The sequence below is a fragment of the Oncorhynchus kisutch genome, linkage group LG12 (genome assembly GCF_002021735.2).
Source record: "Oncorhynchus kisutch isolate 150728-3 linkage group LG12, Okis_V2, whole genome shotgun sequence".
NCBI classification, from domain to species: Eukaryota; Metazoa; Chordata; class Actinopteri; order Salmoniformes; family Salmonidae; genus Oncorhynchus; species Oncorhynchus kisutch.
The window spans coordinates 6,445,803-6,472,907 of NC_034185.2; the positions used below are offsets into that span (position 1 = coordinate 6,445,803).

General features: G+C 48.8%; 1 protein-coding gene across 3 annotated transcripts in view; it reads right to left on the bottom strand.

The window, feature by feature from the left end:
* The window catches only part of LOC109879165 (kinesin-like protein KIF13B), a 66,440-nt gene that overhangs the window by 3,683 nt on the left and 35,652 nt on the right, over positions 1-27,105 (bottom strand). For 2 of the 3 annotated variants that reach the window (XM_031836779.1, XM_031836780.1), the window contains exons 24-40: positions 22,011-22,184; positions 20,594-20,751; positions 18,202-18,334; positions 15,230-15,379; positions 14,335-14,434; positions 13,647-13,773; positions 13,508-13,563; positions 12,659-12,777; positions 12,232-12,408; positions 11,379-11,471; positions 10,183-10,341; positions 8,446-8,523; positions 5,254-5,313; positions 4,793-4,904; positions 4,447-4,580; positions 3,322-3,405; positions 101-2,441 (exon numbers count right to left, since the gene is read on the bottom strand). In XM_031836779.1, coding sequence (XP_031692639.1) covers positions 101-2,441; positions 3,322-3,405; positions 4,447-4,580; positions 4,793-4,904; positions 5,254-5,313; positions 8,446-8,523; positions 10,183-10,341; positions 11,379-11,471; positions 12,232-12,408; positions 12,659-12,777; positions 13,508-13,563; positions 13,647-13,773; positions 14,335-14,434; positions 15,230-15,379; positions 18,202-18,334; positions 20,594-20,751; positions 22,011-22,184 — 4,255 coding nt within the window. The remainder of the gene's footprint in view (positions 1-100; positions 2,442-3,321; positions 3,406-4,446; positions 4,581-4,792; positions 4,905-5,253; positions 5,314-8,445; positions 8,524-10,182; positions 10,342-11,378; positions 11,472-12,231; positions 12,409-12,658; positions 12,778-13,507; positions 13,564-13,646; positions 13,774-14,334; positions 14,435-15,229; positions 15,380-18,201; positions 18,335-20,593; positions 20,752-22,010; positions 22,185-27,105) is intronic. The other variant, XM_031836782.1, reaches the window with a different exon arrangement.

Here is a 27,105-nt window from a genome sequence, read left to right on the forward strand (position 1 = left end):
GACTTAATGTTCACCAGGGCATTTCTGAGAACTCATATCAAAACTCGGAGGTAGCCGTCTCATCTAGATGAGATAATATAATCTCTGCTATATTACCTACCTGCAGGTAAATCTAACTCCACTCCAACCCAGGTTCCCTCTGCAAAGTCTGTAGGTCCCACGTAGCTCACCATACCACTTTTATGACTTCCTACAGTCACAAACTCCCCCTCCTTCAGCCAGTCAGGCACGGCTGTGGTTACGTCTGTGACTCCTTCGTCTGAGTCGGAGAGGATCTCCAGTCTCTCCAGAGGAACAGAGAGGTCAACACCCAGACTACTGGCCCCAGCTCTTTCTGCCCCTGCCTGGCCTTCATCCTCATCTAGGATAGGTTGGAAGGACTTCAGGTCGGATGTCTTTACTTTCTGGATCTTGAATGCGTTGGCTGATGTGCTACTGGAAGTGAGAGTTTTGACGACTAGTGCTGGGACAGGGTTTAGGGTTAGAAGAGGGGCTTTGGCTGGGGCAGGGGTTGGTGTTGAGGTCGGAGCTGGATGGGCAGGTGTAGGGGCTGGGGCAGGGGTTGGTGTTGAGGTCGGAGCTGGATGGGTAGGTGTAGGGGCTGGGGCAGGGGTTGGTGTTGAGGTCGGAGCTGGATGGGCAGGTGTAGGGGCTGGGGCAGGGGTTGGTGTTGAGGTCGGAGCTGGATGGGTAGGTGTAGGGGCTGGGGCAGGGGTTGGTGTTGAGGTCGGAGCTGGATGGGCAGGTCCCGGAGCTACAGATTGGGTTGGTGCTGGGATTGGGGCTGGTGCTTTGACTTGTTGGCTAGGTGCAGGCTCGTCAACTGGAGGCTCTACAGGGGTAGGTGCAGGTTCAGACTGGGCTGCCGGTGCCCGCTGGTCTAGTTCTTCTGGTAGCTCTGATGGAGGCTGGGACTGGTCTGGACCTGCTTCTACTGGTTGACCTGTTTGGCCTAGTACTGGTTCTGAACCAGCTGATTCACCCAGTCCTGTCTGTTCTGTGGCTGCTTGATCTGATTCTTGTGGCAGGGCTGGTGCTGGTGGAGACTGATCCAGTGGTGGAGACTCTTTAAGACCTGGTGCCGATTCTACTGGTGGTTCTGGTCGATCAAATGCAGACTGTTCTGATTCTGGAAGATCCGTTACAGACTTGCCGACATGTTGTTCTGTCTGGCCCCGTGACGATGACAACATTACCTCCGTCTCTGGTTGTTCCTGAGGTATCTCGGACTCCATTGGTTCTTCTATGTGGACTGGTTCTTCTATGTGGACTGGTGTTTCAGACTGATGTGACACTATAGACAGTTCATGTGTAGATTTATCTGGTGTGGACTGTGTCAGTGACTCTGACTGGACTGATTGTTCTGACACTACAGATGGTAGTAGTCTGTAGTGGACTTGTGTAGACTTGTCTGGCATGGACTGTGTCAGTGACTCTGATGGAGTACTGTGTTCAGGTTCTCCTGAGGTGCCGTGTGGTTCTAATGGGAGATGAGATTCTGCTCTGAGTTTATCAGTCCTGTCTGCCTGAGGTGTGCTAGTATCAGTCCTGTCTGCCTGGGATGTACTAGTGTCTGTCCTGTCTGCCTGGGGTGTGCTAGTATCAGTCCTGTCTGCCTGGGGTGTGCTAGTATCAGTCCTGTCTGACTGGGATGTACTAGTGTCAGTCCTGTCTGTCTGGGGTATACTAGTATCAGTCCTGTCTGTCTGGGGTGTACTAGTATCAGTCTTGTCTGACTGGGATGTACTATTATCAGTCCTGTCTGACTGGGATGTACTAGTATCAGTCCTGTCTGCCTGGGATGTGCTAGTATCAGTCCTGTCTGCCTGGGATATACTAGTATCAGTCCTGTCTAACTGGGATGTGCTAGTGTCAGTCCCGTCTGCCTGGGATGTACTAGTATCAGTCCTGTCTGACTGGGATGTGCTAGTATCAGTCCTGTCTGACTGGGATGTGCTAGTGTCAGTCCTGTCTGCCTGGGATGTACTAGTATCAGTCCTGTCTGTCTGGGATGTACTAGTATCAGTCCTGTCTGTCTGGAGTGTACTAGTATCAGTCCTGTCTGTCTGGGGTGTACTAGTGTCAGTCCTCTCGGTCTCCGAAGCCTCCAGGTCAGTAGCAGTGGCCTGGGGTATCTGAGGAGTCTCCTCCTCTTCCTCCTGGTCGGCCATGTTACAGTCATGATGAAGGTACCGACCGATGTCTGCCTCGAATGACCTGTGCATCGCCTCAAAGCCATCTGGCCTGAGATTGGCTGACGGAGTGACGTCCCCACCAATCAGGTAGGGCTCTGACTGGGTTGCCGTGGAGACGCTGGTAGACGCCTCGCTGACCGGGCTGGGGGCGGGCTCTTCCATCTCAGGGATGATGGGTGGTGGGAGGGGCATGGTTTTTGGGGCCTCTGTTTGGCTCTCTGGGGGGATGATTTCTCCAATGGGAACCTGTGGAATTAACAATGGCGACACAGACTAGTAATGGATGGTGATGAGCATGATACTGCACACACACACACACGCACACACACACACACACACACACACACACACACACACACACCCCCCCCCCCCTAGGTGTAGGACCAATGTGATTGATTTGTTATTAAGACCACATTATTTATCTATTATGGATATTGCTTTGTGTGTCCTAACAACTCGCTACATTGCCAGTCTGGCTGGACGGGCCAGTCTTTGACCAGGCTGCCAGTTCGCTAGCTGGACGGGCCAGCCTTTGACCAGGCTGCCAGGTCGCTGGCTGGATGGGCCAGTTTTTGACCAGGCTGCCAGGTCGCTGGCTGGATGGGCCAGTCTTTGACCAGGCTGCCAGGTCGCTAGCTGGATGGGCCAGTTTTTGACCAGGCTGCCAGGTCGCTGGCTGGATGGGCCAGTCTTTGACCAGGCTGCCAGGTCGCTGGCTGGATGGGCCAGTCTTTGACCAGGCTGCCAGGTCGCTGGCTGGATGGGCCAGTCTTTGACCAGGCTGCCAGGTCGCTGGCTGGATGGGCCAGTCTTTGACCAGGCTGCCAGGTCGCTGGCTGGATGGGCCAGTCTTTGACCAGGCTGCCAGGTCGCTAGCTGGATGGGCCAGTTTTTGACCAGGCTGCCAGGTCGCTGGCTGGATGGGCCAGTCTTTGACCAGGCTGCCAGGTCGCTGGCTGGATGGGCCAGTCTTTGACCAGGCTGCCAGGTCGCTGGATGGGCCAGTCTTTGACCAGGCTGCCAGGTCGCTGGCTGGATCGCATTGTCCCTTGTTTTAAAGGAAATTTGGGCTAAACATTTAAGAAATAGTCAATGAACTAGGGACATAAGATCAAGTGACTTTTACCAAGTGACGACCAAGTGTGGTATCCAAGTCCTCTTCAACACTTGGTGACTGCACTCTGATGAAAGGCAGGCTCCGAGGAACAGGCTAAAAATGAGAGTTTCGTGTTAAAATTTGATCTGAGATGTTTCGCAGAGTATATTGACAGTTAAATTAATCATTGATGTCATTCCAGCCTCTGATCTAAGGACAGTATACCGATTCGAGCCTCTGATCTAGGGACAGTATACCGATTCTAGCCTCTGATCTAGGGACAGTATACCGACTCCAGCCTCTGATCTAGGGACAGTATACAGATTCCAGCCTCTGATCTAGGAACAGTATACCAACTTCAGCCTCTGATCTAAGGACAGTATACCGATTCTAGCCTCTGATCTAAGGACAGTATACCGATTCTAGCCTCTGATCTAGGGACAGTATACTGACTCCAAATTCCAAATTCCAAATTCCCTTTTCTATTAAATCATCCTCCATTCTAAATGTTCTTTTTTGACTTGCTCAAAACCCTGGGAATTAAAATAAGGTATTATTTTAAAAAATAAATTTATAGCTAAACATTCAAAACCTCTCTCTTCTCAGAGAAGGGGGAGGGGCACTAGAGACATTGGTGGCAGATCAGCAGACTCCGAGTTCTAGATGAATTCTGGAATCACAGTGAGAACTGACAAGTGATTGTTTTCACGTGTTTTGATTGGAAGATGCTAGAAGGAGAAGCCACGGAAACCATTGTCAGCAGGTCCAAACAGAACTGAACTGGTCGTCCTCTGGCTCAGCCCATAACACCTGGGACTCAACCACTCTCCCCTCTCCACCACATCTTCCCACTGCTGGACAATACTCTCATAACAAAAGGCCCTTGGACAGATACAGTCTCTAAAAACAGACTATGGCTAGTTCTACATGCAGTATGCTAAGTGTGTGAGATAATGTGAATGTCTAAGAACTGACCAGAAAGCAGTTGTTACTGTTAAAAAGGTTCAACAAAATTTCAACAAACAATTCACTGACCCTTAACCTTTATTCTAACCCTAACCTTAGTAACCAGTTGCTTACAAACAGACAGTTCCCTATTGAGGATCTACAGATGGTCAAACTATCCAAATAAATGACGGCCTTAGTTTAGTTTACCTGCTGGGGGACAGGAGTCAGGTCTCTCTTCTCCTCCCTGGCGGAGAACAGGGACTTGAGCAGTTTGGGGACAGGAGGGACCAGAGCCTTGACTGGGGAGAAATAATAGGTAGCACGAGCACGCAGTGAGAGGCCTTGAGGTCGTACAGGGAGGAAGAGGAAACATGAGGAAGAGGAAGAAGAGAGGAAGCTATAAACTGGAGAGGAGAAACCCAACAGAAGAAACCAGAGGACAGGCAGAACAGGTAATATAATAGCAGCACCAGAGCAGTGAAGGCTCAACACTGAGGAAAAGGATAGCGACCATTAGCCCTGAGGTTATATCAGAGGACTGTGTTCTTCTCACCAGTGTCAGGGAGGATGTTCTGAGCCAGAGGTAGAGTGGAGCCAGAGAGGGTACGTCTGGAGTGGGACGGGAGAGGAACAACTGACAGGTCCTGGTGACTCTCGGACCAGCCCTGAGGATACCAGGGATGGAACAGTAGAATCATTTTTTGTGATATATAGTTGGCAGCAGGATTGGGGTCAATTCCATTTCAATTCAGAAAGCAAATTTAAAATCATTGAAGACCATTGGAATTTGATCGTACTTCCTGACTGGTATTGAAATTAAATTGATCCCAACCCTGGTTGGTAGAGATATGGTTACTGCTTTGTTGTTCGTTGAGGTGTTGTTAGAGTATGTTGCCATGGTGTTTGATAGTTAAGGTGTTGTTAGATATGGCAACATAGAAGTTGCTGTACACATGGGGGGGGGGGGGGGGGGGGTCTGTTTTTCTAGATTAACCTAGTTTAGGGACGTCTCACCTTGTTGCCATGTAGCCTGTGATTGGTGGACAGGTCCTGTCTGCTCCAGGATCCTGACAGCTAGAAGAGGGAAGAGACCAGGATGGTTAGCAGGACAGCGCAGGGTTCAAACAAGACTGCGTTAGCCTGCTGAGCTAAATCCTTAGTTTAGAGAGCTAGCGCAAGTCTTAGGTTAGTTACACTGTCGTCTTTACAGGTTAACTAGCAGTTACTAAGTAGTACGTTATTACGTTACTGAGATGATGGGAATAGCTGGCTGATGGTAGAGGCGTCCTCAGATGAAACAGTTTGGTAGAGTTGGTGCATATAGCATGACGACATTTTGTGACGTTTCTATTCGTTTTTTCCGGAGCCGAAGTCTAAGCCCCATCGTCGGTGATTGGTCAACACTAGGGATTCTTCAAAAAAAAAAAACGTATTTGTCGTCATCCAATGAGACAACTCGTTTTCAATGAAAAAAAAATACTGCACCAAACATTTAAGTTAGATGTGAAATTGGTTAGGGTTAGGGTTAGAGGGTTAGGGTTAGAGGGTTAGAGTTAGGGGGTTAGGGTTAGAGGGTTAGGGTTAGGGGGTTAGGGTTAGGGGGTTAGGGTTAGATGTGAAATTGGTTAGGGTTAGAGGGTTAGGGTTAGAGGGTTAGGGTTAGAGGGTTAGGGGGTTAGGGTTAGATGTGAAATTGGTTAGGGTTAGGGTTAGAGGGTTAGGGTTAGAGTTAGGGGGTTAGGGGGTTAGGGTTAGATGTGAAATTGGTTAGGGTTAGGGTTAGAGGGTTAGGGTTAGAGTTAGGGGGTTAGGGGGTTAGGGTTAGAGGGTTAGGGGGTTAGGGTTAGAGGGTTAGGGTTAGGGTTAGAGGGTTAGGGGGTTAGGGTTAGATGTGAAATTGCACGACTATGGTCTCTTCGGCAAAACACGTAAAAATGATTTTGTCTTATACTGGAGAAAAATATAAAAAGACAACTAATTCATTGATTTTACTGAGTTACATATGAGGAAATCAGTCAATTTACATAAATTCATCAGGCCGTGATCTATGGATTTCACATGACTGGGAATACAGATCAGCATCTGTTGGTCAGATACTTAAAAAAATAAAATAAATGGGCCTCAGGATCTCATCACAGTATCTGCACATCTATCACTCCAGTGTTTATTTGCTAAATTGCAATTATTTTTGCCACTCTGGCCTATTTATTGCCTTACCTTCCTAATCTTACTACATTTGCACACACTGCATATAGATTTTTCTATTGTGTTATTGACTGTATATTTGTTTATCCCATGTGTAACTCTGTGCTGATTGTGTCGAACTGCTTTGCTTTATCTTGGCCAGGTCGTAGTTGTAAATGAGAACTTGTTCTCAACTGGCCTACCTGGTTAAATAAAGGTGAAATACAATTTAAAAAAAATAATAACATCTCTGTGCATTCAAATTGCCATCGATAAAATGCCATTGTGTTCATTGTCCGTAGCTTATGCCTGCCCATAGCATAACCCCACCACCATGTGGCCCTCTGTTCACATGGTTGACATCGACAAACCGCTCGCCCACACGACGCCCTTCATGTGGTTGGTTGAGGCCGGTTGGATGTACAGCAAATTCTCTCAACCGACGTCGGAAGCAGCTTATGGTAGAGAAATTAACATTCAATGCTCTGGTGGACATTCCTGCAGTCAGCATGCCAACTGCACCCTCATCTGTGGCATTGTGTTGTGTGACAAAAATGTACTTCTATTGTCCCCCAGCACAAGGTGCACCTGTGTAATGATCATGCTGTTTCATCAGCTTCTTGATACTCCACACCTGCCAGGTGGATTATCTTGGCAAAGGAGAAATGCTCACAAACAAGGATGTAAACAAAATTTGTGCAGAGAAGAGAAATAAGCTTTTTTGTGCGAAACATTTCTCGGCTCTTATTTCAGTTCATGAAATCAAATCAAATGTTAGTCACATGGGCCTAATACAACAGGTATATAGACCTTATAGTGAAATCCTGAATACAACAGGTGGTAGGGTAGACCTTACAGTGAAATGCTTACTGATGAGCCCCTAACCAACAATGCAGTTGAAAAAATATGTAATTAAAGAGCAGCAGTGAAATAACAGTAGCGAGACTATATACAGGGTATTACGGTACAGAGTCAATGTGGAGGCTATATACAGGGTATTACGGTACAGAGTCAATGTGGAGGCTATATACAGGGTATTACGGTACAGAGTCAATGTGGAGGCTATATACAGGGTATTACGGTACAGAGTCAATGTGGAGGCTATATACAGGGTATTACGGTACAGAGTCAATGTGGAGACTATATACAGGGGGTACCGGTACAGAGTCAATGTGGAGGCTATATACAGGGGGTACCGGTACAGAGTCAATGTGGAGGCTATATACAGGGGGTACCGGTACAGAGTCAATGTGGAGGCTATATACAGGGGGTACCGGTACAGAGTCAATGTGGAGGCTATATACAGGGGGTACCGGTACAGAGTCAATGTGGAGGCTATATACAGGGGGTACCGGTACAGAGTCAATGTGGAGGCTATATACAGGGGGTACCGGTACAGAGTCAATGTGGAGACTATATACAGGGGGTACCGGTACAGAGTCATTGTGGAGGCTATATACAGGGGGTACCGGTACAGAGTCATTGTGGAGGCTATATACAGGGGGTACCGGTACAGAGTCAATGTGGAGGCTATATACAGGGTATTACGGTACAGAGTCATTGTGGAGGCTATATACAGGGTATTACGGTACAGAGTCATTGTGGAGGCTATATACAGGGTATTATGGTACAGAGTCAATGTGCGGTGGCACCGGTTATTTGAGTTCATTGGGGTAATATGTAAATGTTCGTAGAGTAATTAAAGTGACTATGCATTGATAATAACAGAAAGTAGCAGGTGTAAAGAGGGGGTGGGTGCGGCACTGCAAATAGTCTGGGTAGCCATTTGACTAGATGTTCAGGAGTCTTTACAAAACTTTACATGTTGCGTTCATATTTTTGTTCAGTGTAAATTCACTGAGGAAGTGTATACTGGCTACGGCGTCTCAAGATGGACAAACAGTCCTATTGTCGTTATTTTCTCTTTTTACAAAACGGCGAGTTGGGCTAGGCGCCAGCCGAACTGAAGCATGCTAAAGCCTTAAGGTACAGGTAGATAGACCGTGTGAGTTAATTTCTTACCCGGTTCACATTAGGAGAGCTGAGAGCACGTCTGGGAGACTTGGTCTTGACAGACAACCGCTCCTTCACTGCAACTTCCTACACACACACAGACACACAGGGTTTATGTTATGTAAGAGGTGAGTGTACAGTCGTAGCCTAAAGTTTTGAGAATGACACAAATATTAATTTTCACAAAGTCTGCTGCCTCAGTTTGTATGATGGCAATTTGCACTCCAGAATGTTATGAAGAGTGATCAGATGAATTGCAATTAATTGCAAAGTCCCTATTTGCCATGCAAATGAACTGATTCCCCCAACAAAACATTTCCACTGCATTTCAGCTCTGCCACAAAAGGACCAGCTGACATCATGTCAGTGATTCTCTCGTAAACACAGGTGTGAGTGTTGACGAGGACAAGGCTAGAGATCACTCGGTCATGCTGATTGAGTTTGAAAAACAGACTGGAAGCTTCAAAAGGAGGGTGGTGCTTCTGAATAGTTCTTCTTCCTCTGTCAACCATGGTTACCTGCAAGGAAACACATTTCATCATCATTGCTTTGCACAAAAATGGCTTCACAGGCAAGGATATTGCTGCCAGTAAGATTGCACCTAAATTTATCGGATCATCAAGAACTTCAAGGAGAGCGGTTCAATTGTTGTGAATAAGGCTTCAGGGCTTCAGGGCGCCCAAGAAAGTCCAGCAAGCGACAGGACCGTCTCCTAAATATGATTCAGCTGCGGGTTCGGGGCACCACCAGTACAGAGCTTGCTCAGGAATGGCAGCAGGCAGGTGTGAGTGCATCTGCACGCACAGTGAGGCAAAGACTTTTGGAGGATGGCCTGGTGTCAAGAAGGGCAGCAAAGAAGCCACTTCTCTCCAGGAAAAACATCAGGGACAGACTGATATTCTGCAAAAGGTACAGGGATTGGACTGCTGAGGACTGGGGTAAAGTCATTTTCTCTGATGAATCCCCTTTCCGATTGTTTGGGGCATCCAGAAAAAAGCTTGTCCCGAGAAGACAAGGTGAGCGCTACCATCAGTCCTGTGTCATGCCAACAGTAAAGCATCCTGAGACCATTCATGTGTGGGGTTGCTTCTCAGGCAAGGGAGTGGGCTCACTCACAATTTTGCCTAAGAACACAGCCATGAATAAAGAATGGTACCAACACATCCTCCGAGAGCAACTTCTCCCAACCATCCAGGATCAGTTTGGTGACGAACAATGCCTTTTCCAGCATGATGGAGCACCTTGCCATAAGGGAAAAGTGGTAACTAAGTGGCTCGGGGAACAAAACATCGATATTTTGGCCAGGAAACATGGCCAGGAAACTCCCCAGACCTTAATCCCATTGAGAACTTGTGGTCAATCCTCAAGTGGTGGGTGGACAAACAAAAACCAACTAATTCTGACAAACTCCAAGCATTTATTATGCAAGAATAGGCTGCCATCAGTCAGGATGTGGCCCAGAAGTTAATTGGCAGCATGCCAGGGCAGATTGCAGAGGTCTTGAAAAAGAAGGGTCAACACTACAAATATTGACTCTTTGCATCAACTTCATGTAATTGTCAATAAAAGCCTTTGACACTTATGAAATGCTTGTAATTATACTTCAGTATTCCATAGTAACATCTGACAAAAATATCTAAAGACACTGAAGCAGCAAACTTTGTGAAAATTAATATTTGTGTCATTCTCAAAACTTTTGGCCACAACTGTATGTATTATTTTGGAGAGGTCTGTCTGTCCGTCTACCTGTCGTAGTCGGTCCAGGGTGAGTATATTCTCCACAGCCAGGACACTGCGGAGGTACTTCTCTATGGCAGCCTCACTGTCCCCTGACTGGACATCCTGAACATCCACACTGGCGGCTAGTCTGGCCAGCATCTCTCTGTCCTCTGGACCCTGGACATCCTGGATGGGGGGAGAAGCATCGATAACATACAGGTAACTGCCAAAATAATGCAAACACCTGAGAAAATGAGGGATACAAAAGTACTGTATATTGGCAGCAGGTGCTTCCACAAAAAAAAAGGTGTGGTTCCTGAGTTAATTAAGCAATTAACATCCCATCATGCTTAGGGTCATGTATAATAATACCTGTCTGGCCATTATTTTAGATATCACGACTATGCCCCTATAGGATGACAATGCCCCCATTCACAGGGCACGAGAGGTCACTGAATGGTTTAATGAGCATGAAAACGATGTAACCAATAACACATGGCTGTCTCAGTCACCAGATCTTATGGGCGATTTTGAAGAGGCGTCTGAGACAGTTTTCCACCACCATCAACAGAACCCCAAATGATGAAAGAAGGGTGTTTCTTCCATCCAATAGACTTCCAGACACTTGTAGAATCTACGCCAAGATGTAATGAAGCTGTTCTGGTTCGTGGTGGACCAATGCCCTTTTAAAAGACACTATGTTGGTGTTTCCTTTATTTTGACAGTTACCTGTATAAGATAATGTATCATAAATAATGCTTAATAGATAATGCACCGTTAGATAATTGTCAATAATGTGTCAGAGCCAAAGATTATATGACAACTGTTAGTTCTAGACACCCATCTAAAGTGACAATTTCACAGTGACCTCATCAACATGTGCCATAAATCATGGAAACAGACCTCAGCTAACTGGGTTTGGGCACCATTGAGATTGAAAAGTTTCTGGGTGCCATGTTGGCACCAAAACATGATGTACTTTTTACTGTATTCTCTAGGTCTTTTTACTGTATTCTCCAGTTCTTGTAATGTATTCTCCAGGTCTTTTTACTGTATTCTCCAGGTCTTTTTACTGTATTCTCCAGGTCTTTTTACTCCTGCTTAATTTGACCAGTTCTCCCTCCAAAAACAGGTATTTAACCTCAAGGGAATTTATATACAAAGGTAACTGAAATTAAATGAGTTCAAGGGTGTTGGCACCAAAACACCTGCGTTTCTCTCACCCCAGGTATGTTGGAGACGATCTCCAAGGTGACTCCACAGCCAGGAATGGTGCTGCGATGAGACATCTTCTTCATCAGACTCTGACCCCAACCCTGGTACATAACCAAGATATCAGCATCAACTATACCCACGATATAAACACATCAACTATACCCACGATATCAACATCCACTATACCCACGATATCAACATCCACTATACCCATGATATCAACATCCACGATATCAACATCCACCTATACCCACGATATCAACATCCACCTATACCCACGATATCAACATCCACCTATACCCACGATATCAACATCCACCTAGACCCACGATATCAACATCCACCTATACCCACGATATAAACACATCCACCTATACCCACGATATAAACACATCCACTATACCCACGATATCAACATCCACTATACCCACGATATCAACATCCACCTATACCCACGATATCAACATCCACCTATACCCACGATATCAACATCCACCTATACCCACGATATCAACATCCACCTATACCCACGATATCAACATCCACCTATACCCACGATATCAACATCCACCTATACCCACGATATCAACATCCACCTATACCCACGATATCAACATCCACCTATACCCACGATATCAACATCAACTATACCCACGATATCAACATCAACTATACCCACGATATCAACATCCACCTATACCCATGATATCAACATCCACCTATACCCACGATATCAACATCATGTGTGTGTGTGTGTGACTCCTACCTGTTGTCCAGTTGTCCAGTGTGTGTGTGACTCCTACCTGTTGTCCAGTGTGTGTGTGACTCCTACGTATCCTCCAGTGTGTGTGTGACTCCTACCTGTCTTCCAGCTAGGTTGACACAGATGCGTTTTCTGAGGACCAGCTGCATGTTAGCAGGGTGTGAGAGCTGAACTACGACCATGACTGTCAGGTACACTCGGAGGTCAGCCGACGCGCTGCGACTCAACTGGGGGCAGTCATGTACCGTAGAGTCCCACGCCGCCTCCGCACCAACCTGGGGAGGGGGATGATATATGCCTGGTTCAACATCTAGTCCCCTAGTTACTTCTGATAGACCTTAAAAGGGGTCTGATAGGAGTAAGCAGCTCGGCAGAGATTCCACCGGGCCGGTAGCACCGGTTTCTACACATCTGATCCTTTCAGATCTAAGACAAGTGTCTGAAGAAAAGACAAGGTGTTGATTTGAACCAGGAGATCACTACTGGTGTTAGAGCCTCAGTCGGTTTCAGCTCCAGTTAGCTCACCTCTCCATCGGAATGTTTGACGATGTGCAGGTCGAAGAACTCATCCTCATCCTCATGGTTCAGCATGGCGTCCAGACCTCCAGCCAGCGGAGCAGACAGGTTGTCCTGGAAATCATCAGCTAGAGAGAGAGAGAGACAGAGAGACAGAGACAAGAGGGTTCAGAGAGAGACAGAGACAAAGACAGAGAGAGGAGAGTTCAGAGACAGACAGAGACAGACAGACAGACCAGTATGTTTATTTCAACAGGGAGTCAATGCTCAGACCAAGGTGTCTTTATTTAGACAGGGAGTCAATGCTGAGACCAGTATGTTTATTTCGACAGGAGGAGGCACACCTCTCTCTTCATTGAGGAGGCACACCTCTCTCTTCATTGAGGAGGCACACCTCTCTCTTCATTGAGGAGGCACACCTCTCTCTTCATTGAGGAGGCACACCTCTCTCTTCATTGAGGAGGCACACCTAGTTTTTCTAACATGAAGGGAGGGTGAAGAAGGGAGAGTGAAGGAGAGAGGAAAAGAGTGAAGGAGAGAGGAAAAGAGAGAAGGAGAGAGGGAAAGAGAGAAGGAGAGAGGGAAAGAGAGAAGGAGAGAGGGAAAGAGAGAAGGAGAGAGGAAAAGAGAGAAGGGAAGAGGGAAAGAGAGAAGGGAAGAGGGAAAGAGAGAAGGGAAGAGGGAAAGAGAGAAGGGAAGAGGGAAAGAGAGAAGGGAAGAGGGAAAGAGAGAAGGGAAGAGGGAAAGAGAGAAGGGAAGAGGAAAGAGAGAAGGGAAGAGGAAAGAGAGAAGGGAAGAGGAAAGAGAGAAGGGAAGAGGGAAAGAGAGAAGGGAAGAGGAGAAAAGAGCAGAACGTACCACTAAGGTCCAGGAAGAGGACAGGAATGTGAGTCTCCATCCCAGGAACAGGAACTCTGGAATAGGGGGAAATTAACCAATCAGAACACTGGGAGCTCACAGCCACCCCCCCCCCCCCCAACACACACACACCCTCTACCTCTCAGCGGGGGCTCCAGGGATCCCGCTACCAGCCGAAGGTAACAGGACAGCGTTACGTTCCTCTGTCAGGGTCAGACGACATTCTAACAGCTGAGCCTCCCTCTCCACGTCATCCTCTGACTTATCTACATACACACACACACAGTACCATATTCACTGATTATAGTCAAACTGCTCAACAGAAAGCTCCAGACAGAGAAATCAGACAGAGGCTTTGAATCTGACTGGACTTGAGACAGCAGTCAGGAGTACAGGTCATCAATACGCTCTGTGTGTAATGTAGTGTGTGTCGTGAAGAGGTCATCAATACGCTCTGTGTGTAATGTAGTGTGTCGTGAGGAGATTATCAATATGCTCTGTATGTAATGTAGTGTGTCGAAGAGGTCATCAATACGCTCTGTGTGTAATGTAGTGTGTCGTGAAGAGGTCATCAATACGCTCTGTGTGTAATGTAGTGTGTCGTGAGGAGGTCATCAATATGCTCTGTATGTAATGTAGTGTGTCGAAGAGGTCATCAATACGCTCTGTGTGTAATGTAGTGTGTCGTGAAGAGGTCATCAATACGCTCTGTGTGTAATGTAGTGTGTGTCGTGAGGAGGTCATCGATATGCTCGGTGTGTAATGTGTGTCGTGAGGAGGTCATCAATACGCTCTGTGTGTAATGTAGTGTGTTAGTCAGGGCTGACCGGGCTTTTGGACCATCTTCTGCAGGTGCTGGTCCAGGTACTCTTGTCTTGTAGTGAGGGTGGTCAGCCACTGTTCCCTCAACCTCTCCAGATCAACTTCCTGCAGACACACACACACACACACACACACACACACACACACACACACACACCTCAGCTCTATCCCTCCTATATAGATTGTCTTCTCCTACACAGACTCACACCTCAGCCCTGGTACTATCTTAACTTGTCCAATAAGAACAACATTTCTGTTTTGGTTCGGTGTGCCCAACTGAAAAAAAACGTGACTACTTTCCTCCACTCACCTCACGGGGAGAATCTCCTCCGTCCTCCACTCAACTCACGGGGAGAATCTCCTCCGTCCTCCACTCACCTCACGGGGAGAATCTCCTCCGTCCTTCACTCACCTCACGGGGAGAATCTCCTCCGTCCTTCACTCACCTCACGGGGAGAATCTCCTCCGTCCTTCACTCACCTCACGGGGAGAATCTCCTCCGTCCTTCACTCACCTCACGGGGAGAATCTCCTCCGTCCTTCACTCACCTCACGGGGAGAATCTCCTCCGTCCTTCACTCACCTCACGGGGAGAATCTCCTCCGTCCTTCACTCAACTCACAGGGAGAATCTCCTCCTCCACTCAACTCACAGGGAGAATCTCCTCCTCCACTCAACTCACAGGGAGAATCTCAACTGCATTGCCTTTATTCCTTTCTCTCTCCTCTCCTTCCTATCAAAGCCCATTGGATGAGAAGATGAGATGGGAGGAACCTCTGACATTTCAATCCAATGGGCTTTGAGAAGGAGGAGAGGAGTGAGGACACGAGGAGTCAAGGAAATACAATTGAGGTTCTCCCAATGTGTCAGACTACCATAAACTGATTCCAATCAGTGTTACCTGATAGCTGTCCATGTCCTCATCCAAAGGGCGGGCCTGTCGAACCTCCACGTTGCCGATGGAAACAGAGAGGATTTTTGTGGCAATGAGAGGCATGGTGCCCGAGTCCTGTACGGACCGGACCTCCACCTGAACACGACGAGACTGGCCCTGGGGAGGAGGAGACAAGGTTCAGGTTACAGACTGGCCCTGGGGAGGAGGAGACAGGGTTCAGGTTACAGACTGGCCCTGGGGAGGAGGAGACAGGGATCAGGTTAGAGACTGGCCCTAGGGAGAGGGACAGGGTTCAGGTTAGAGACTGGCCCTGGGGAGGCAGAGACAGGGTTCAGGTTAGAGACTGGCCCTGGGGAGGGAGACAGGGTTCAGGATACAGACTGGCCCTGGGGAGAGGGTTCAGGTTAGAGACTGGCCTTGGGGAGGGGGAGACAGGGTTCAGGTTAGAGACTGGCCCTGGGGAGGGGGAGACAGGGTTCAGGTTAGAGACTGGCCCTGGGGAGGGGGAGACAGGGATCAGGTTAGAGACTGGCCCTGGGGAGGGGGAGACAGGGATCAGGCTAGAGACTGGCCCTAGGGAGGAGGACAGGGTTCAGGTTAGAGACTGGCCCTGGGGAGGCAGAGATAGGGTTCAGGTTAGAGACTGGCCCTGGGGAGGGGGAGACAGGGTTCAGGTTAGAGACTGGCCCTAGGGAGGGGCACAGGGTTCAGGTTAGAGACAGGCCCTGGGGAGGCAGAGACAGGGTTCAGGTTAGAGACTGGCCCTGGGGAGGGAGACAGGGTTCAGGTTACAGACTGGCCCTGGGGACAGGGTTCAGGTTACAGACTGGCCCTGGGGAGGGGGAGACAGGGTTCAGGTTAGAGACTGGCCCTGGGGAGGGGGAGACAGGGTTCAGGTTAGAGACTGGCCCTGGGGAGGGGGAGACAGGGATCAGGTTAGAGACTGGCCCTAGGGAGGGGGACAGGGTTCAGGTTAGAGACTGGCCCTGGGGAGGGGGAGACAGGGATCAGGTTAGAGACTGGCCCTAGGGAGGGGGACAGGGTTCAGGTTAGAGACTGGCCCTGGGGAGGGGGAGACAGGGTTCAGGTTAGAGACTGGCCCTGGGGAGGGAGACAGGGTTCAGGTTACAGACTGGCCCTGGGGACAGGGTTCAGGTTAGAGACTGGCCCTGGGGACAGGGTTCAGGTTACAGACTGGCCCTGGGGAGGGGGAGACAGGGTTCAGGTTACAGACTGGCCCTGGGGAGGGGGAGACAGGGTTCAGGTTAGAGACTGGCCCTGGGGAGGGGGAGACAGGGTTCAGGTTAGAGACTGGCCCTGGGGAGGAGGAGACAGGGTTCAGGTTAGAGACTGGCCCTGGGGAGGGGGACACAGGGTTCAGGTTACAGACTGGCCCTGGGGAGGAGGAGACAGGGTTCAGGTTAGAGACTGGCCCTGGGGAGGCGGAGACAGGGTTCAGGATAGAGACTGGCCCTGGGGAGGGGGAGACAGGGTTCAGGCTAGAGACTGGCCCTGGGGAGGGGGAGACAGGGTTCAGGATAGAGACTGGCCCTGGGGAGGGGGAGACAGGGTTCAGGTTAGAGACTGGCCATGGGGAGGGGGAGACAGGGTTCAGGTTAGAGACTGGCCCTGGGGAGGGGGAGACAGGGTTCAGGTTAGAGACTGGCCCTGGGGAGGGGGAGACAGGGATCAGGTTAGAGACTGGCCCTGGGGAGGGGGAGACAGGGATCAGGTTAGAGACTGGCCCTGGGGAGGGGGACAGGGTTCAGGTTAGAGACTGGCCCTGGGGAGGGGGAGACAGGGATCAGGTTAGAGACTGGCCCTGGGGAGGGAGACAGGGTTCAGGTTAGAGACTGGCCCTGGGGAGGCAGAGACAGGGTTCAGGTTAGAGACTGGCCCTGGGGAGGGAGACAGGGTTCAGGTTAGAGACTGGTCCTGGGGAGGCAGAGACAGGGTTCAGGTTAGAGACTGGCCCTGGGGAGGGAGACAGGGTTCAGGTTACAGACTGGCCCTGGGGACAGGGTTCAGGTTAGAGACTGGCCCTGGGGAGGGAGACAGGGTTCAGGTTACAGACTGGCCCTGGGGAGGGGGAGACAGGGTTCAGGTTACAGACTGGCCCTGGGGAGGGGGAGACAGGGTTCAGGTTACAGACTGGCCCTGGGGAGGGGGAGACAGGGTTCAGGTTAGAGACTGGCCCTGGGGAGGGGGAGACAGGGTTCATGTTAGAGACTGGCCCTGGGAGGAGGAGACAGGGTTCAGGTTAGAGACTGGCCCTGGGGAGGGTGAGACAGGGATCATGTTAGAGACTGGCCCTGGGGAGGGTGAGACAGGGATCATGTTAGAGACTGGCCCTGGGAGGAGGAGACAGGGTTCAGGTTAGAGACTGGCCCTGGGGAGGAGGAGACAGGGTTCAGGTTAGAGACTGGCCCTGGGGAGGAGGAGACAGGGTTCAGGTTACAGACTGGCCCTGGGGAGGAGGAGACAGGGTTCAGGTTACAGACTGGCCCTGGGGAGGAGGAGACAGGGTTCAGGTTACAGACTGGCCCTGGGGAGGGGGAGACAGGGTTCAGGTTAGAGACTGGCCCTGGGGAGGGGGAGACAGGGATCAGGTTACAGACTGGCCCTGGGGAGGGGGAGACAGGGTTCAGGTTAGAGACTGGCCCTGGGGAAGGGGAGACAGGGTTCAGGTTAGAGACTGGCCATGGGGAGGAGGAGACAGGGTTCAGGTTAGATACTGGCCCTGGGGAGGGGGATAGGGTTCAGGTTAGAGACTGGCCCTGGGGAGGGGGATAGGGTTCAGGTTAGAGACTGGCCCTGGGGAGGGGGATAGGATTCAGGTTACAGACTGGCCCTGCAGGGATCACAGACTTTTCCTACTAAACATCTAGTATACATCAAATAAAACAACTCTTGTAGACACTCCCAAGAGGCCAAAACACACTGTGTCCTGTACTGCACACAGAAAACAAGCTACCGACCTGTCTGAGCTGGAAGATGCCCCCAGTGCCCACGTCCTTGGGTGGTAGGACCTCCACAGGGGTGAACTCTCCTGCGTCATTCAGCTCCAACACCTGAACCCACAGCTCTAATCTACGAGTCACCTCACTCCACCTGGTCTCACACACACACACACACACACACACACACACACACACGTTATCACGACAGTAATCAAATCAAGCTTTATTTATACAGAACATTTCAGACATGGAAAACAACACAATGTGCTTCACAGGAAAAAACTAAAACATTTACTACAGAACAAGTATAAGAGGATAAAAAAACTAACGAATAACAAAAGAGCACGAAAAAAAAAGAAGAATCAGAGAGTCTCTAAAATAAAGTTAAAAAATAAAATAAAAATAGACCAACCCACAGCTCCAGTCACCTGGTTATATAGACCAACCCACAGCTCCAGTCACCTGGTTATATATACCAACCCACAGCTCCAGTCACCTGGTTATATATACCAACCCACAGCTCCAGTCACCTGGTTATATATACCAACCCACAGCTCCAGTCACCTGGTTATATATACCAACCCACAGCTCCAGTCACCTGGTTATATATACCAACCCACAGCTCCAGTCACCTGGTTATATATACCAACCCACAGCTCCAGTCACCTGGTTATATATACCAACCCACAGCTCCAGTCACCTGGTTATATATACCAACCCACAGCTCCAGTCACCTGGTTATATATACCAACCCACAGCTCCAGTCACCTGGTTATATATACCAACCCACAGCTCCAGTCACCTGGTTATATATACCAACCCACAGCTCCAGTCACCTGGTTATATATACCAACCCACAGCTCCAGTCACCTGGTTATATATACCACCCACAGCTCCAGTCACCTGGTTATATATACCAACCCACAGCTCCAGTCACCTGGTTATATATACCAACCCACAGCTCCAGTCACCTGGTTATATATACCAACCCACAGCTCCAGTCACCTGGTTATATATACCAACCCACAGCTCCAGTCACCTGGTTATATATACCAACCCACAGCTCCAGTCACCTGGTTATATATACCAACCCACAGCTCCAGTCACCTGGTTATATATACCAACCCACAGCTCCAGTCACCTGGTTATATATACCAACCCACAGCTCCAGTCACCTGGTTATATATACCAACCCACAGCTCCAGTCACCTGGTTATATATACCAACCCACAGCTCCAGTCACCTGGTTATATATACCAACCCACAGCTCCAGTCACCTGGTTATATATACCAACCCACAGCTCCAGTCACCTGGTTATATATACCAACCCACAGCTCCAGTCACCTGGTTATATATACCAACCCACAGCTCCAGTCACCTGGTTATATATACCAACCCACAGCTCCAGTCACCTGGTTATATATACCAACCCACAGCTCCAGTCACCTGGTTATATATACCAACCCACAGCTCCAGTCACCTGGTTATATATACCAACCCACAGCTCCAGTCACCTGGTTATATATACCAACCCACAGCTCCAGTCACCTGGTTATATACCATGTTACGTTCCCCAGATTATGTGTTGTAGTTTGTGTATTTGCATGTGTTTATTTCAGGAAATGGCTTCCTGGAATCCCTCAAGCAGCTGATTGGTCGACTCCAGGGCTAATTGGAGAGCTGACCCCGCCCCCTCGTCAAGATGCAGCTGTCTCCAATTACCCATTCCTTCTGAAGCTATATAAAAGCCAGTGTTCTGTTCAGGAGGGAGATCTTTTATTTTTGGAGAGAGATTTGCTGGGAGGTCATTGCTGAGAGAGATTTGCTAGAGATTTGCTAGAGATTTGCTGGGAGGTCATTAAAGAGAGATTTTGCTAGAGGTTGATTTTGTTTGGGAGTTCATTGCTGGGAAGTTGGTATGTTTTGTGAGTTTGTTGCTCAGTTTGTTACCCCGACCCCTCTATCCGCAACAGCAGAACCCTCTACCAGCCGACTCCTCTATCCCCAGCAGCCGACCCCTCTATCCCCAACAGCCGACCCCTCTACCAGCTGACCCCTCTATCCCCAACAGCCGACCCCTCTATCCCTACCAGTTTACCCCTATCAGCATACCCCTCAACCTAAACCCTCTACCCCCCAACTCCTCTACCAGCCGACCCCTCTATCCCCAACAGCTGACCCCGCTACCCCTACCAGTTTACCCCTATCACCATACCCCTCTTCCCCCAGCCAGCCAGCCAGCCAACCAACATACCCCTCTTCCCCCAGCCAGCCAGCCAACCTACCCCTCTTCCCCCAACCAGCCAGCCAACCTACCCCTCTTCCCCCAGCCAGCCAGCCAACCTACCCCTCTTCCCCCAGCCAGCCAGCCAACCTACCCCTCTTCCCCCAGCCAGCCAGCCAACCTACCTCTCTCTGAGGGTTCGTGTCTTGGCCTGAATGACTCCCAGATCCCAGAGAGCCAGGTTCCTGCGGTGGTTGACCTGCTTATGTCCAAATACCTCGATGGCCACTGCCCCCTCCGCCACAAACTCCACAAACTCCTCGGACACACACACCTCCATCTCCTGGGAACAAACAAACAGAGCACACAAAAAGACACATGAGACAAACACTGGACACACAATCATTCCAATTTGGTCAGAATATGAGATCCAACACAGCTCCTAAGCCACGTATGTCGCTTTGCTCTGGAAACGCTCCCAAAAGGTTTTGGCTTTTCCAAAAAATCATGGTTGAAGGATTCCCAGAATCAGGGAGAATAAAGAACAAGCAGCAAGTTTCCGGGTTTTGAGTTGGTGTGTCTGTCCTCGCAAGTCTGGTTGTACACAGAACAAGAGCCAAGTCTGGTTGTACACAGAACAAGAGCCAAGTCTGGTTGTACACAGAACAAGAGCCAAGTCTGGTTGTACACAGAACAAGAGCCAAGTCTGGTTGTACACAGAACAAGAGCCAAGTCTGGTTGTACACAGAACAAGAGCCAAGTCTGGTTGTACACAGAACAAGAGCCAAGTCTGGTTGTACACAGAACAAGACCCAAGTCTGTGGTTGTACACAGAACAAGAGCCAAGTCTGGTTGTACACAGAACAAGAGCCATACAAAATGTCTGGAGGGATTAGTATCTGTATGTGGATAGACTTCTCCTCTGTCCTACCTTACTTCATTATTACTAATTCTGTTCCCCAGGAGGCGGCCCCCGTGTTCCCCAGGAAGCGAGCCACAGCCTCAGTGTTCCCAGGAGACGAGCCACAGCCTCCGTGTTCCCTGGAAACGAGCCACAGCCTCAGTGTTCCCTGGAAACGAGCCACAGCCTCAGTGTTCCCAGGAGACGAGCCACGGCCTCAGTGTTCCCCAGGAGGCGAGCCACGGCCTCCATGTTCCCCAGGAAGCGAGCCACAGCCTCAGTGTTCCCAGGAGGCGAGCCACGGCCTCCATGTTCCCCAGGAAGTGAGCCACAGCCTCAGTGTTCCCAGGAGACGAGCCACAGCCTCAGTGTTCCCAGGAGGCGAGCCACGGCCTCCGTGTTCCCCAGGAAGCGAGCCACGGCCTCCGTGTTACCCAGGAGACGAGCCACGGCCTCAGTGTTTGTGGTGACAGGCCTAGCCCTTGTCCCACGTTGCTCCTGTCAGCTGTATACCCAGCTTTCAGTTACAACGAGTCTGTTTAATCTAATCAAATCTAATACGACCAACACAATATAGCACAGGACACATGCAGAAGTTGTGGCTTTTCTATACAATATGTAGAGAGAGAGAGACTCTGCTGTCCTCTACGGCTAATCAAGGTTTCTATGCCCGTCTCTATGTGACCGAGCCACAGTCCCACCTTGCTACTGTCAAACAGCACGGTGCAGAGGGGCTCTTTGCTGATGGCTGACGGAGGTGAGGGCTCCATCTCCGGGGCGATGAACTCAGGCTCGTCCTGCCCCCAGAAGTGGTACTGGCAGAACACAAAGTTACCCAGGTGACGGGGAAGACCTGTAGCCTGCAGGATCCTCACCTGGACAGAGAGGAGAAGACACTCAGCGAATATATGGACACATTCCATAACACAGTGAAGTGGCTATAGATTCTGAATGATCAATTCAACAAACACCGCTTAAAAATGGACAAGACAAACATTTGAAAACACTAACATATTACTGTCCATTTTAAATTGAACCATTAGCATCCAGCGATTCATTGGTTGTAAAAATGTGGTTAGGTATTGATTTTGGACTGTTTGCAGAGGACAGAACAGCGATGGCGAAATGGAAGTCAAACAGTAGCCAGTCTAGTCATAAACTGTTCTCTCTGCTACCGCACGGCAAGCGGTACCGGAGCGCCAAGTCTAGGTCCAAGCGCCTTCTAAACAGCTTCTAACCCCAAGCCATAAGACTCCTGAACATCTAATCAAATGGCTACCCAGACTATTCACATTGCCCCCCCCCCCCCCCCCTTTTACACTGCTGCTACTCTCTGTTATTATCTATGCATAGTCACTTTAATAACTCTACATGTATATATTACCTCAACTAACCGGTGCCCCCTGCACATTGATTCTGTACCGGTACCCCCTGTATATAGCCTCCACATTGACTCTGTACCGGAACACCCTGTATATAGCCTCCACATTGACTCTGTACCGTAACACCCTGTATATAGCCTCCACATTGACTCTGTACCGTAACACCCTGTATATAGCCTCCACATTGACTCTGTACCGTAACACCCTGTATATAGCCTCCACATTGACTCTGTACCGGTACCCCCTGTATATAGCCTCCACTTTGACTCTGTACCGGTACCCCCTGTATATAGCCTCCACATTGGCTCTGTACCGGTACCCCCTGTATATAGCCTCCACATTGGCTCTGTACCGGTACCCCCTGTATATAGCCTCCACATTGACTCTGTACCGTAACACCCTGTATATAGCCTCCACATTGACTCTGTACCGGTACCCCCTGTATATAGCCTCCACATTGACTCTGTACCGGTACCCCCTGTATATAGCCTCCACATTGACTCTGTACCGTAACACCCTGTATATAGCCTCCACATTGACTCTGTACCGTAACACCCTGTATATAGCCTCCACATTGACTCTGTACCGTAACACCCTGTATATAGCCTCCACATTGACTCTGTACCGTAACACCCTGTATATAGCCTCCACATTGACTCTGTACCGGTACCCCCCTGTATATAGCCTCCACATTGACTCTGTACCGTAACACCCTGTATATAGCCTCCACATTGACTCTGTACCGGTACCCCCTGTATATAGCCTCCACATTGACTCTGTACCGGTACCCCCTGTATATAGCCTCCACATTGGCTCTGTACCGGTACCCCCTGTATATAGCCTCCACATTGGCTCTGTACCGGTACCCCCTGTATATAGCCTCCACATTGACTCTGTACCGGTACCCCCTGTATATAGCCTCCACATTGACTCTGTACCGGTACCCCCTGTATATAGCCTCCACATTGACTCTGTACCGGTACCCCCTGTATATAGCCTCCACATTGACTCTGTACCGGTACCCCCTGTATATAGCCTCCACATTGACTCTGTACCGTAACACCCTGTATATAGCCTCCACATTGACTCTGTACCGTAATACCCTGTATAAAGCCTCCACATTGACTCTGTACCGTAACACCCTGTATATAGCCTCCACATTGACTCTGTACCGTAACACCCTGTATATAGCCTCCACATTGACTCTGTACCGTAACACCCTGTATATATCCTCCACATTGACTCTGTACCGTAATACCCTGTATATAGCCTCCACATTGACTCTGTACCGTAACACCCTGTATATAGCCTCCACATTGACTCTGTACCGTAACACCCTGTATATAGCCTCCACATTGACTCTGTACCGTAACACCCTGTATATAGCCTCCACATTGACTCTGTACCGTAACACCCTGTATATAGCCTCCACATTGACTCTGTACCGTAATACCCTGTATATAGCCTCCACATTGACTCTGTACCGGTACCCCCTGTATATAGCCTCCACATTGGCTCTGTACCGGTACCCCCTGTATATAGCCTCCACATTGGCTCTGTACCGGTACCCCCTGTATATAGCCTCCACATTGACTCTGTACCGGTACCCCCTGTATATAGCATCCACATTGACTCTGTACCGTAACACCCTGTATATAGCCTCCACATTGACTCTGTACCGGTACCCCCTGTATATAGCCTCCACATTGACTCTGTACCGGTACCCCCTGTATATAGCCTCCACATTGACTCTGTACCGGTACCCCCTGTATATAGCCTCCACATTGACTCTGTACCGGTACCCCCTGTATATAGCCTCCACATTGACTCTGTACCGGTACCCCCTGTATATAGCCTCCACATTGACTCTGTACCGTAACACCCTGTATATAGCCTCCACATTGACTCTGTACCGGTACCCCCTGTATATAGCCTCCACATTGACTCTGTACCGGTACCCCCTGTATATAGCCTCCACATTGACTCTGTACCGGTACCCCCTGTATATAGCCTCCACATTGACTCTGTACCGGTACCCCCTGTATATAGCCTCCACATTGACTCTGTACTGTAATACCCTGTATATAGCCTCCACATTGACTCTGTACCGTAACACCCTGTATATAGCCTCCACATTGACTCTGTACCGGTACCCCCTGTATATAGCCTCCACATTGACTCTGTACTGTAACACCCTGTATATAGCCTCCACATTGACTCTGTACCGTAACACCCTGTATATAGCCTCCACATTGACTCTGTACCGTAACACCCTGTATATAGCCTCCACATTGACTCTGTACCGTAATACCCTGTATATAGCCTCCACATTGACTCTGTACCGTAACACCCTGTATATAGCCTCCACATTGACTCTGTACCGTAACACCCTGTATATAGCCTCCACATTGACTCTGTACCGTAATACCCTGTATATAGCCTCCACATTGACTCTGTACCGGTACCCCCTGTATATAGCCTCCACATTGACTCTGTACTGTAATACCCTGTATATAGCCTCCACATTGACTCTGTACCGTAACACCCTGTATATAGCCTCCACATTGACTCTGTACCGTAACACCCTGTATATAGCCTCCACATTGACTCTGTACTGTAATACCCTGTATATAGCCTCCACATTGACTCTGTACCGTAACACCCTGTATATAGCCTCCACATTGACTCTGTACCGTAACACCCTGTATATAGCCTCCACATTGACTCTGTACCGTAATACCCTGTATATAGCCTCCACATTGACTCTGTACCGTAACACCCTGTATATAGCCTCCACATTGACTCTGTACCGTAACACCCTGTATATAGCCTCCACATTGACTCTGTACCGTAATACCCTGTATATAGCCTCCACATTGACTCTGTACCGGTACCCCCTGTATATAGCCTCCACATTGACTCTGTACTGTAATACCCTGTATATAGCCTCCACATTGACTCTGTACCGTAACACCCTGTATATAGCCTCCACATTGACTCTGTACCGTAACACCCTGTATATAGCCTCCACATTGACTCTGTACTGTAATACCCTGTATATAGCCTCCACATTGACTCTGTACCGTAACACCCTGTATATAGCCTCCACATTGACTCTGTACTGTAATACCCTGTATATAGCCTCCACATTGACTCTGTACCGTAACACCCTGTATATAGCCTCCACATTGACTCTGTACCGTAATACCCTGTATATAGCCTCCACATTGACTCTGTACCGTAACACCCTGTATATAGCCTCCACATTGACTCTGTACCGGTACCCCCTGTATATAGCCTCCACATTGACTCTGTACCGTAACACCCTGTATATAGCCTCCACATTGACTCTGTACCGGTACCCCCTGTATATAGCCTCCACATTGACTCTGTACCGGTACCCCCTGTATATAGCCTCCACATTGACTCTTTATAGCCAAGATATTGTTATTTACTGCTGCTCTTTAATTATTTGTTATTCTTATCTCTTACATTCACATTTATTTTTTTATGTTTTTTCTAAAAACTGCATTGTTAAGGGCTCGTAAGTAAGCATTTCACTGTAAGGTCTACCTATACCTGTTGTATTCAGCATTTCACTGTAAGGTCTACCTACACCTGTTGTATTCAGCATTTCACTGTAAGGTCTACCTACACCTGTTGTATTCAGCATTTCACTGTAAGGTCTACCTACACCTGTTGTATTCAGCATTTCACTGTAAGGTCTACCTACACCTGTTGTATTCAGCATTTCACTAAGGTGTACTACACCTGTTGTATTCAGCATTTCACTGTAAGGTCTACTACACCTGTTGTATTCAGCATTTCACTGTAAGGTCTACTACACCTGTTGTATTCAGCATTTCACTATAAGGTCTACCTACACCTGTTGTATTCAGCATTTCACTATGAGGTCTACTACACCTGTTGTATTCAGCATTTCACTGTAAGGTTTACTACACCTGTTGTATTCAGCATTTCACTGTAAGGTCTACTACACCTGTTGTATTCAGCATTTCACTGTAAGGTCTACCTACACCTGTTGTATTCAGCATTTCACTGTAAGGTCTATCTACACCTGTTGTATTCAGCATTTCACTAAGGTGTACTACACCTGTTGTATTCAGCATTTCACTGTAAGGTCTACTACACCTGTTGTATTCAGCATTTCACTGTAAGGTCTACTACACCTGTTGTATTCAGCATTTCACTATAAGGTCTACCTACACCTGTTGTATTCAGCATTTCACTGTAAGGTCTACTACACCTGTTGTATTCAGCATTTCACTATGAGGTCTACTACACCTGTTGTATTCAGCATTTCACTGTAAGGTTTACTACACCTGTTGTATTCAGCATTTCACTGTAAGGTCTACTACACCTGTTGTATTCAGCATTTCACTGTAAGGTTTAC